Here is a 12,950-nt window from a genome sequence, read left to right as displayed (position 1 = left end):
TGAACTTGTTCTTAGTTTCCATCAGTAGCTTTTTTCTTCTCTATTTTCTCCAGCAGAGTAAAAGGATTCCCGGGAACTGTGAGATTAGGTATTAAATCTCCATCTTTCTTCTCAGTCTTACCCATGTCCCTGAAGCATCTTTTCCTAGCAGTCGATGATAATTTAGGAGGCTGCACTGAATCCATGTCAGGGCTGACACAACTGGGCATGCAGTTCCTTGGATATGATCCTTTCTTCTAAGGGAGTCGAGTCATGGTCTGACTATTCCTTTTTGTTTTTCCTTTCCTCACAGCACCCTGGAGGGTTATTATGTGGATGATGCCTTGCAGGGCCAGGGAGTTTACACTTATGAAGATGGGGGAGTTCTCCAGGGCACGTATGTAGACGGAGAGCTAAACGGTCCAGCCCAGGAATACGACACAGATGGGAGACTGATCTTCAAGGGGCAGTATAAAGATAACATTCGGCATGGAGTGTGCTGGATATATTACCCAGTAAGCCGTGTGACTCTTCACTCTGCTGGAAAGTAACATATTGTGCCTCTTCACAATGAAGAGTAAAATGTATTCTGTGTTAGAACTTGGGAGCTGTGAAACCTGAGAGTCACCATCGCTGACGCCAAGAGTTTATGAGGCATGACCTCTCACTGTTACTCACTATTGGCTTAGATTGTTGGCCCTTGGATCCATTATTAATTATTTTTCAGCATTGATTTGGAAAGGAGTAATTAATCATGATTAAAACAAATTGGGACAAATTGGTTTTATTGTATCACTAATAAAGACAAAATACATTGCTTTTAATTCTTTTGGCACATAGAGGGAGATGGTGGAAAATTTTATTGTTACTATTAGTTTTATTCCCTGTTTCTCGTATGTAAAAACCAGTCTAGCAATTTTTAATGTGGGAGAGCTTACTGCACTGTTGTTACTTGATTTTACAATTCCACTAACTACTTTTTAAGGTATTTTATGGTTTATATTGTTTAAATTAAGGTGATTAAAAATAACTCATCTTTGAGTATTTGATAGCATTTTATGATATTGCTGGAGTCTATTAAAGTAAAAAGATATGGCAGAACCCATGGTTGGAAATTAATGCTCAAATTTCTGTTTGCATTTCAAATGTCCCATCTGTTGTTAGTGAATTTCCAGAAAATGTTTCAGAAAATAGACCTTAGAAAACACTATTTTTATTTTATTTTATTTTTTATTTATTGAGACAGAGTCTTGCTCTGTTGCCCAGGCTGGAGTGCAGTGGCACAATCTTGGCTCACTACAACCTCCACCTCCCAGACTCAAGCCATCTTCCCACCTCAGCCTCCTGAGTAGCTGGGATTACAGGCATGTGCCACCACATCTGGCTAATATTTTTGTGTTTTTTTTTAGGGACATGGTTTCTCCATATTGCCCAGGCTAGTCTCGAACTCCTGGGCTCAAGCAATCTACCTGCCTTGGCCTCCTGAAATGCTGAAATTATAGGCATGAGCCACCACACCTGGCCAGAAAATATTTTACTTAATATTTTATTTTGTTCGTAACTTAAGTCAAAATACTTTTTTTGTTTTGAGACAGAGTCTCACTCTGTTGCCCAGGCTGGAGTGCAGTGGTGCCATATCAGCTTACTGCAACCTCCGCCTCCTGGGTTCAAGCGATTCTCCTGCCTCAGCCTCCCAAGTAGCTGGGATTACAGGCCCATGCCACCACGCCCAGCTAATTTTTTGTATTTTTAGTAAAGATGGGATTTCACCATGTTGGCCAGGCACTAGTCTCAAACTCCTGACCTCGGGTGATTTCCTTGCCTCGGCCTCCCAAAGTGCTAGGATTACAGGCATGAGCCACCACGCCCAGCTGAAAATACATTTTTTACTCTGAAACCTTATGACTAAAAAGTTCTACTACAAAGAAATGATTAGTTACATAGATAAGAAAAGTAATCCCAGCTAAATCCACTTATACATTATTGTTCTTAAAAAATAAGTTATAATCTAGGAACAGGGCATAAGAAAATAATGTTGTAAAACATTTTCTAAGAATTGCTAAAGCATTTAAATATCCTCTTGGTAGGATCTGTGATAGATCAAAAGTTGTAACATGTACTGCTTAGGAGAAGAGAAGCAGAAAGATCAGAAGTGGTGGAGGTGCTGCCTAGTGTAGGAGGACTGAAACCTGGCCTCGTGAGTAGCCAGGGTATGCATCTTGCTGCCCAGTGCTGGGACACTGCTGATGTGACAGTACATCTTGAAGTCAGGAGAAGTGGACTCTCTACATAGAGATGAGTATAGGAAAGAGGCAAAGTGTTGGATTACCAGATTCTCCTACTACCTGTCATTTTACTTGTGACATTGTCAGTTAAAGTCCCTACATGGGATCAAAGATGTGCCAAGATTGGTGAATGAATTGGGCTCGCTCAATGTGGTTGCATTTTGAAAACCAAATATATAGCTACATGTTAACCTTTAGCCTTAATTATCTTATTAAATCTCAAAGACTCTGCCATAGGAAGGAGCACTGGTGAGCAAAAAAGCAGCCTTTGTCCTCTTAACCCCCACCCAGTAGAGAAATGGGTGTCAGTAGGTGTCAGACCCTGGCTGCTCACCAGTGAAATGAACGATTTCTCCCCTGACGAGGAGGAGCCAGTGAGCAGAGGAGAAAAGCAGCCTTTTCTTCCCCCACACTTCCTGATACCTGATACAGCAGAGGAGGAAATTTTTGTAACAGGCCAAAGTAGGAACAAGGGGAGAAAAATATGATGATTTTCTCTACAGTCCGTATTTGTCAGCTCACTCTAAGAACAGTGTGTTTCTTTCAAAACTGTACCTTGAAAAAGTTTTTCATATGAGGTGTTTAATTAAAAATGTATAACTCCTTTTGGAAATGAAAGAAGAATTTCTACTTTATCATTCTGGACAAATAAATTCACTCCCTCTGAAACCAGAAATTTAAACATTTAAGGGGCCGGGCGCGGTGGCTCACGCCTGTAATCCCAGCACTTTGGGAGACCGAGGCGGGTGGATCCCGAGGTCAGGAGATCAAGACCACCCTGACTAACACGGTGGAACCCCATCTCTACCAAAAATACAAAAAAATTAGCTGGGCATGGTGGCGGGCGCCTGTAGTCCCAGCTACTCGGGAGGCTGAGGCAGGAGAATGGAGTGAACCCGGGAGGCGGAGCTTGCAGTGAGCCAAGATTGTGCCACTGCACTCCAGCCTGGGCGACAGAGCAAGACTCCATCTCAAAATTAATTAATTAATTAATTAAAATAAAACACATTTAAAGGGAAAGGTGTGAGACCCTGGAAAGACAGACTTCTGTTTTAAATAAATAGTAATGGTGGCTTATGTTAGGCATGGAGTATAAGAAGCACAAATGCTCTTATACCCTTCCATTCAATAATCGTCACTAAAAGCCTGAAGGCAGACATTGCAGAAAGTATCATCTCCATGTATTCTCAATTATTAAGAATTAACTTGAAGAGAAGAAAGAGCAATGACTATCCCTAGTGCACTTTCTATCCATTAAAAATGCTTCTAAGTATTTTTCTTTCTATGTAAGTGCCACGATTCATTTTCTAATTTACAGCTCTTTTCCTAGAAGGCAAAAAAAAAAAAAAAAAAAAAAAGGCAGCATTTGGGATCACTCAAAAGTCATCCTACATCACTGACTTTGAGTAGCTAGCTGTTCCTAGATCCTCAAGTTGGAGAAATTAACCATGCTTTTAAAAGATGTCATGGCATTACTATTGTTATATCAAACTCACAAAGGTCTTACATTTTCAGAGTTATACCATGAGGACCTTCTGGATGGAAAAAAAAAAAAAAAAAAAAGAAGGAAAGAAACATCTCTGGCATCCTACCTTAAATTATTCATTACTTTTTGGTAACCCAGTTCAATTTAAAAGCATTTATGAATCACCTACTGTGTCCCTACTACTTATCAAGATACAGAATTATATGATAGCCTCTGCCCTAAAGTACTCAATGACCCTTAGGAATGAAATAAATGAAAGAGTTAAGCACGAATTTAAGTGGGCTTCTCTGCTGAAAGGAGGTGAGAGGGAGCAGGAAATCAAATGGGAAGAAAGAATTGAGATGGGAGTGGGATTTAGTTGATCTTTTTTCACTTTTCCTTCTAATTCCAAAAAAGATGATGGTATAGGAGTCTCAGAAAGGCAGTGTCCAGACATCCTTTTGTTTGTTGCTGAAAACGAGCAGACAGCTCTCTTTACTCATGTTCACTAAATTAATTCTTAAGTACATTTGAACTGAAGATTTTCCTAACACACTAGAAATCCAAAATTTAACATTGAGAAGGGAGATCATATGAATAGTGGGTAGGAGTGTCTTGCTAAAGATCATCATCATATTTGATTTTGGCCAAAAATAACACTTAGTTACATTTCCTTTAAATGTTGGTAATTGATGTTACAAATATCAAAGAAACGTTATTTGTTTCTTAGATAGCAAACCAGGATAGAGTATCAGTAACTTGTCCCAGATTACAAACTGCAACGGAGTCTACCACTCTCTAAATCAGGTATACATGCCCCATATGCATATGACTTTCTAGCAGTATATTTATATGGAGCTGGATGAGGAGCTATGCATCATGCTTTTCTTACGCAGGTGAAAAGCTCTGGGTTCCTAAACTGTTATTATCCCTACTGGTGCTATATTAATAATGAAAGTGCAGAAGAGGAATTTCTTGGAACTCGTGTCCTAGACATACTATATATAATATTTTCTGGTTTTTGGTTTCTCCCATCAGGATGGAGGAAGCCTTGTAGGAGAAGTAAATGAAGATGGGGAGATGACTGGAGAGAAGATAGCCTATGTGTACCCTGATGAGAGGACCGCACTGTATGGGAAATTTATTGATGGAGAGATGATAGAAGGCAAACTGGCCACCCTTATGTCCACTGAAGAAGGGAGGCCTCACTTTGAGCTGATGCCTGGAAGTAAGTTGAATCTGCTTCAGATGGGTTGCTCCAATTCCAAAGCAGGTTGTTAGGGCTGATTTGAGAGAAGCTTCTTTTCTTTTCCTTTCTGTGTAGTTCTCTTTAATCATGCATTAGTCAGGTTTTATTGTATAACAGACACTGCACCTCCCTAGTGGTTTACAACAGCAACCACAGCTCTGCCGAGCAGCTGTACTCCAGCTGACTGAGGCTGGGCTTAGGGGGCCAGGCCAGACTTGAGGCTTCTGGTCAGGTTTGAGTCAGCTCTCTGTCTTCATTCTGGGGCCTAATCTGAAGGGACGATGGCAATGTGGGGCCAGATTTTCCCACAGCGGATCACAGAAGTGTCAGAGCATAAACAGATACCTGTGATGCCTTTTGAAACCTCACCTTGGAACTGACATGGTGGCACTTTCACCCACTTTTCACTGGTCAAAGCAAGTCACATGGCCAAGCCAGACATCAGTGAGACAGGGAAATTACACCATGCACATTAGTGGGAGATACTGAAAAGTCATGTGACAAAGGGCCTAGGTATGTAATTCTCATATAGTGAGGGAATAAAGAAATGACAGCAGTAATTCAATTGATTTCAAATGGTTATCTCTCCAAAAAACTGCACTATGATAATGAAGAACCAAATCAAGTAGATCTCTAAACTGTAAAGTTGATTGAGCCTGAGCTGTGACTGGAAAACATAAATGCATATTGGCATCTCGAGCCCGACATCTTGCATGGAGCACAGTGTGTGAGTGAACCCAGTGGAATCCGTATTTGAAAAAAGTATTATTTTCCTTTTAGAAGTACACGTCACACTAAACATTTTTTCTGAGCATAAAATTACTACGTGTAGAAAATCTGGGCCGGGCGCGGTGGCTCAAGCCTGTAATCCCAGCACTTTGGGAGGCCGAGACGGGCAAATCACAAGGTCAGGAGATCGAGACCATCCTGGCTAACACGGTGAAACCCCGTCTCTACTAAAAAATACAAAAAACTAGCCAGGCGAGGTGGCAGGCGCCTGTAGTCCCAGCTACTCGGGAGGCTGAGGCAGGAGAATGGCGTAAACCTGGGAGGCGGAGCTTGCAGTGAGCTGAGATCCGGCCACTGCACTCCAGCCTGGGTGACACAGCGAGACTCCATCTCAAAAAAAAGAAAATCTGGAAAATATACAAAGAAAAATCAAGATTTTGCATTTTGAGTGGCACAGCTTAAGAAAGCTATTGAATTGGTCTGATTCCTTGAAAATAATATATGCATGTATTTCTGCTCCAGGTTTGGTTATAGGGAGAAAAAAATAGAAAAGACAATAAATCTAGGCATTAATAGGCTTAAATAGTATTTAGTTATTTGGGATCTGAAGAAGAATCTCCAAAGGAAGCTTGTCCAAAAGTGAAAAATTTAGCATTTATATTTAGGTCCAATTTGGGTTGCTTTAAATGTCTTTTTTGTTTTTTTAAGTTAAAAATGGAGACAGTCTAAATGCAATGTGGGATTCTGGATTGGATCCTGGAAGAGAAAAAGGACGTTAGTGGAAAAACTGGTGAAATCTAAATAAAGTCTAGAGTTTAGTACATAGTAATGTATCTGTGTTGGTTTCTTAATTTTGACAAATGTACCATGCACTGTAAGAAGTTAACATTAGGAGGAACAGTGAGGATGCTCTGTGCTTTCTTTGCAACTTTTCTGTATACAGTCATGGGCCCATAATAACTGTGGTACCATAAGAGTATGCCATATTTTTGTTTTTATTTTCATTTTGTTTTTTAAGGGACAGGATTTCACTCTGTTGCCCAGACTGGAGTGGACTGGTGTTATCATAGCCCACTGCAGCCTTGAGCTCCTGGGCTCAAGCAATTCTCCTGCCTCAGCCTCCGCAGTAGCGAAGACTACAGGCATGCACCACAATGCCCAGCTAAATATTTTTAATTTTTTTGTAGAAACAGGGTATTGCTGTATTGCTCAGGCTGGTCTCAAAATCCTGGCCTCAAGCAATCTTCCTGCCTCAGACTCTCATAGTGCTGGTATTACAGGCATAAACTACTGCACTCAGCTAAGATTATACTATATTTTTACTGCATCTTTTCTATATATAGATATGTTTAGATACACAGATCCTTCCCATTAGGTTACTGTTGTCTACGGTATTCCCTATAGTAACACGCTTTACAGGTTTGGAGCCTAAGAGCAATAGGCTGTAGCATTTATTAATAGCTTAGGTTTGTAGTTGGCTATACCATCTAGGTTTGTATGAGTACACTCTCTGATGTTTGCATAATGACCAACTTGCCTCACGACACATTTCTCAGAACATATCCCCTTCATTAAGTGATGCATGTCATGTATTTGAAATTACTCCAAAATGAAAAGTTTATTTAAAAAAAAAGGAAGTCGTAATCTTTGAACTACAAACTCTGATATCTATGCCCTTGATCTATGTTCTGAAAGGAGACACTGTTATAATATTTAGAAATGAGGAGACTTGAAACAAGGGAGGATCCCAATTGGTGATGCCAGTTTTAAAACTTCAGAAGTAGCAGCATTTTTAGTGGCAAGTGCCTGAATTTAAGAATCACCTAATCTGAGACCTAGGTCTAACATTTACTATATTATCCTTGGGCAAGTTATTTATTTTTCCAGAACCTGTTTCCTCATTACCAAATGTGGATATTAGCACCTACCATAAAACACTGCAATGAAAGTTGTTGTTATTACATTCTTCTTGCTATAAATAAGAAACAGTAGGCCGGGCCTGGTGGCTCACAGCTGTAATCCTAGCACTTTGGGAGGCTGAGCCAGATGGATCATTTGAGCCCAGAAGTTCAAGATCAGCCTGGGCAGCATGGTAAGATCCTGTCTCTACTAAAAAAAAAAAAAAAAAAAAATTAGCTGGGCATGGTGGCATGTGCCCATAATCTCAGCTACTTGGGAGACAGAGGTGGGAGGATCACCTGAGCTCAGGAAGTCAAGGCTGGAGTGAGCTGAGTGCACTGCACTCCAGCCTGGGCGACAGGAGTGAGACCCTGTCTTAAAAAAAAAAAAAAAATGTTGCGAGTGAGAATTCTCAAGGGAATTATTATTATTTTAGAATTTCTGGTTGCTTTAGCTGGGTGTGGTGGTGCATGCCTGTAGTCCCAGCTACTCGGGAGGCTGAGGCGCACGAACCGCTTGAACCCAGGAAGTGGAGGTTGCAGAGAGCCAAGATAGCACCCCTGCACTCCGGCCTGGGTGACACAGAGAGATTCTGTCTCAAAAACAAACAAACAAACAAACAAAAAAAAAACCTTCTGGTTGCAAATAAACATTCACTTCAAATTAACTTAAGGCAAAAAAGAAAGGGGAGATTTAACGGCAAGATTCCTGCAGACCTCAGGTATTTTGAAATGTTGAATAGTTTGAGCCTCAAAAGGGCCAGGAACCATGGCTGCTCTGGCACTCTGAAGATCCCATGAACAGATCTTTAGTCTAATGTTCTGCCATGTTTGTGTTTCTCCTCTGCCCCTTTCAGTTATAATTATTGACCTGTTGACTAGCCAGTGGGTTAGGGGGTACAGGGTTATGTGACTGTAGGGTCCAATGATTGGGGAAGGAGAGAAATTAATGCAAATATCTCACATAAAACACTCCTTGGCCTGTCGCCTCACCAGCTTCTCCTTTTCTCTGTGTGCTTTTGTAACCACAAACTACTTCTAGTTCTCTACTTACTTCCTGTGGAGTTTCTCACCTATGCCACTGGCTGGAATTTCTTCTTACCTGGTCAGCCCTCCTCCACCTAGTAACTGCTTTCCTTGGCTAATTCCTACTCCATCTTTTAGGCTTAACTCACCTTTTATAATGATGTTTGTCAATTGAATAAATGAATTCTAGTCAAAGGGCATAACATTCTGCAGAGGAAAGGAGGGAAAGTAAAGGATGTGCCTGCAGCCTGTGCATGTCTAAGGGAGCAGAAGAAGGGACAGCAGGCATTGGAAGAGATAGTATGCACTCCCTGAAAGCAGCAACAGAGGTTAATCCTTTTTGTATCTACATAGTCCCTAGTGTTGTACATGTAGTTGACACTCAGTACATTTGTCATAAAAGTTTTAGTCTAAGGAGCTAGATGGAAGTTCATAGGAGAGTTTCCACTCAATAGAACATATATTCCACGCACAATTCTGGCTCTTCTTAAAAAGTGGCGGCTGGGCACAGCAGCTCACGCCTATAATACCTGCATTTTGGGAGGCTGAGCCAGGTGGATCACTAGAGATCAGGAGTTCCAGACCAGCCTGGCCAACAGGGCGAAACCCCATCTCTACTGAAAATAAAAAATTAGCCAGCCAAGCAGGGTGACAGGCACCTGTAATCCCAGCTACTTGGGAGGCTGAGGCAGGAGAATCGCTTGAACCCAGGAGGCGGAGGTTGCAGTGAGCTGAGACCACACCATTGCCCTCCAGCCTGAGTGACAGAGTAAGACTGTCTGAAAAGAAAATAAAAGTGGGGGAGGGTGGTCTAAATTCTTTTCATGGATTGCTTGGTGGTGTGTTACCACTTTGCTCTCAGATCCAATTCATTCGTCATTCTTTCACTGCCCAATATTATTGCAAGAGGCTGCTGCCCCTTGTGGCCTGCATTTTTCAGGTTCCTGTGTGTTTGACTTCTGTCTGAGTTTGGCCAAAGGGAGGCCACTGGCTGGCTGGGGACAAAGCAGGAGAAGACAGCAGGCAGAAGCCCTCTCTGTGTCAACCAGCATCTCCAGCAGTGGCCCCGTCACCTCCTGATTCCATCTCCCTTGAGGAAGGCCCAGGCTAGTTCCAACTACCCAGCTCCAGAGCTCCAGGAGCACCACTGTGCACTCTGTCCCTCCTGCCTCCAGCTGCAGCTTCCCGCTCTTGCCAGTGTCTGGGCTCTTCACGGCTCCATCTGTCCTGTCAGCATTTCATCCCCTGTATGACCAATTCGCTGAACTGAATTCTCTTTGAAACACTCAAATGGTCTGTTTCTGTTGCAGACACTGACTGATTTGGATTGGTTTCTGACTTTTAATTTGAGGTATTCCTTGGGGTTTTGGTGGTACAAAAAAAGCCACTCACAAACAAACAGAAAGAGGACCTAGTAACCATTGGTAACTACTGAAGAACGACTTAATGGGATTATGAGTTTTCCCTTAGCGTGTATAATCATTTGCTTTGCAGGAGTAAGCCCTCTGATTCTAAATCTTGTTTCTTTCCCTATCAGCCTTCAGAGCATCTATCTTCAGTGCTCTCTGTGAAGATTCTCTCAGGCTAACCATTCACAGAGAGCCAGTGTTCATTCTCGGGCGGTTGTGTGCCTTGGTTTCTAGACTAAATTACTAACTGGCTTCTGAACCACCATAATAGAAAGGAGATTACTTTGTTAATGCTTTATCAAAAGCAGTGCTGTTCTCCTTAATTCTGGTGAGGCAGAATTTTATTCTTAGTGAAGGAGACAACTGCCAGGGTTCAGTTGTTGGATTCTGTAGACTGTATCTGTAATGAAGAAAACCACCAGAAAAATTTAAAACCATCATCAAATTTGATCTGAGCCAAGAGATCTCAGAATTTCATGACAAAGCATTTTATTGATTCCCAAGCATCCTTTAAGTCATTTTAATAAGGAAAATTCAAGAGCGAATTGGGATGTTAAGAGATGCATCTGATGGCTGTTCATGAAGGCCTGAAGATAAAAGTGAAGAGTAAATCTAAAATGTATCCATTTAAATTGAAGAACTTCATTCTAGTTGGTATAACTTGGTTAAGACTTTTGGTTTTTTAACTCTCCGTTGTCCCGTGAATAGAGAGAAGTGTTATGAATGCTCTTCCCTAACTCTGCACCTGTACTGACATTTTTGTTTGTTTTTCAGATTCAGTGTACCACTTTGATAAGTCGACTTCATCTTGCATTTCTACCAATGCTCTTCTTCCAGATCCTTATGAATCAGAAAGGTAATGTCCTCCTTGTGGTTTTAATTGCACTGTTTATGTGAGGTTAAATAAGCCTAGTGGGAGGAACTTATGCACCTCTGTGACTCTGTGCCCAGGCTGGGTTCCAGCTCAGACCAAGCTCCTCATTAAAGTGTCCTTTTCCTTTGCAAATCCTCAAATAAATATTTCTATATTCTGAGGAACAGTGTTTTTATTCTTATGTAGAATCTGACCCTGTAAGCGAGTTTCCCCACCCATAAATCACAGAACAGCTTGTGTGTCTGTCCTAGAGTAAAACCTCCAGGTAGAAAGAGCAGTTGAGGCCGGGCATGGTGGCTTATGCCTGTAATCCCAGCAATTTGGGAGGCCAAGGCGGGCAGATCACTTGAGGTCATGTGTTCAAGACCAGCCTGGCCAACATGGTGAAACCCCATCTCCACTAAAAATACAAAAATTAGCCAGGTGTTATGGCGTATGCCTGTAATCCCAGCTACTCAGGAGGCTGAGGCACAAGAATTGCTTCAACCTGGGAGGCAGAGGTTACGGTGAGCCGAGATCATGCCATTGCACTCCAGCCTAGGCAACAGAGCGAGACTCCATTAAAAAAAAAAAAAAAAGGCAGTTGAGCCAGGCAGCCAGCTATGTCCTGGCCAAGCATCCTGTTCTTAGAGTCTGTGCTGCAGTCACATGCTAGCCCTCTAGGGGGGCATTTCATGCTCTTTAAAGCTCTAGCCTGTGCACACAGGATGCCTCCATTTCATCTTAGTCCAGCTGAGGTGTTCTGGAACACAAGACAATTTCTTTTTCTCACTAAGAGAAGACAAAAGTGAAACAAAGAAAGTGTAAGAGGCATAAAAACATTCTAGCTTATAAATGATAAGTTTCTGGTTTGTAAGCCCACCCCCAGAGGGTCACGTCCTGTCGCACTTCATGTCTTATTTATGAGGATGGCTAAACTCTAGCTCTTAAGTCTTGGTGTGCCTTTCTCTGGTACCCTGTCTAGGATTCTTCTTATTCCTTAGCAACAGATCTGTTTTTGAGTAAGCGTATTATCTGAAATTGGTTTTCTCTTTGCCTCACTTTTTGTAATCATGGCTTACCTACCATTGAGTTTCTGTTCCCATCTGAGAAATAGGCCTCTTCCCCCATTTGACTGATAGGGCTGACCCCACAATGTCACAATGATGAATGGACTCTCCTTTGACATGAGGCTCTGGCCCAGTTACAAAGGGAAGGGTTTAGCTTTTTTGTTAGTTCTGAAACACGAGACCGTAGCCATATGTGTTCGTCTTTGCTGTTATTATTGTTGTGATGAGGCTGCATAATGATGCCCTCAGAACTCTCAGTGGTTTACAGAATCAAACATTTTGTTTTACACTCATAGTTCTGTAGGTTGGCTGAGGTTCAGCCACTTTTGACTGGAATCAGCTAAGCTCAGCTGGCTTAGGCTGGACTCCAGGTTTCAAGTTGGGTTCAAGTCTGTTTCACATGTTTTCTTTACAAGAGAAACAGGAAGCAACAGCCCCCTAGGGCATATTCTTCTAGTGGTGACAGTGAAAAGTCTGGAGGAGGCCATCAGAAATTTGCCCCAGCCCTTCACACCTGAGACCTGCCTGCAGCCACTTCTGCCTGTGTTCTACCAGCAAAGCAGATCAGATGGCCAAGTGAGAAGTCAGTATCTTCCACCCACCCTGAGGGAGGCACTACAAGGTCATGTGGCAAAGTGGCAGGATGTATATAATTCTATCACAGGGAAGAAGTAAAGAGTTGAAAGCAATAAATTAGTCTTCCAGTTCATGAATAAGCATGAGCCATGTAACTAAAATTACAGATGATCAGTTCCTGTAGGGTCATTCCATCCCAGTGTCTGATTAAATCCAGTTCCATAATTATGAGTGCTTTTTTCTTTTTCTTTTTTTTTTTAAGACAGAGTCTTGCTCTTGTCGCCCAGGCTGGAGTGCAATGATGCAATTTCAGCTCACTGCACTCTCCACCGCCTGGGTTCAAGCAATTCTCCTGCCTCAGTCTCCCGAGTAACTGGGATTACAGGCACCCGCCACCATACCCAGCTAATT

At 42.0% G+C, this 12,950-nt stretch overlaps 1 protein-coding gene across 3 annotated transcripts in view; it reads left to right on the top strand.

Moving 5' to 3' along the window:
- SETD7 (SET domain containing 7, histone lysine methyltransferase) overlaps nucleotides 1-12,950 on the top strand; it is a 52,305-nt gene that overhangs the window by 24,246 nt on the left and 15,109 nt on the right. For all 3 annotated transcript variants that reach the window (XM_033215308.1, XM_033215309.1, XM_033215307.1), the window contains exons 3-5: nucleotides 293-494; nucleotides 4,768-4,957; nucleotides 10,815-10,896. In XM_033215308.1, the coding sequence (XP_033071199.1) occupies nucleotides 293-494; nucleotides 4,768-4,957; nucleotides 10,815-10,896 (474 nt within the window). The remainder of the gene's footprint in view (nucleotides 1-292; nucleotides 495-4,767; nucleotides 4,958-10,814; nucleotides 10,897-12,950) is intronic.

Source organism: Trachypithecus francoisi, unplaced genomic scaffold, assembly GCF_009764315.1.
Source record: "Trachypithecus francoisi isolate TF-2019V2 unplaced genomic scaffold, Tfra_2.0 Lachesis_group1, whole genome shotgun sequence".
Classification (NCBI taxonomy): domain Eukaryota; kingdom Metazoa; phylum Chordata; class Mammalia; order Primates; family Cercopithecidae; genus Trachypithecus; species Trachypithecus francoisi.
Note: the sequence above shows the minus strand (reverse complement) of the source record. Positions and strands in the feature narration are given on the sequence as shown.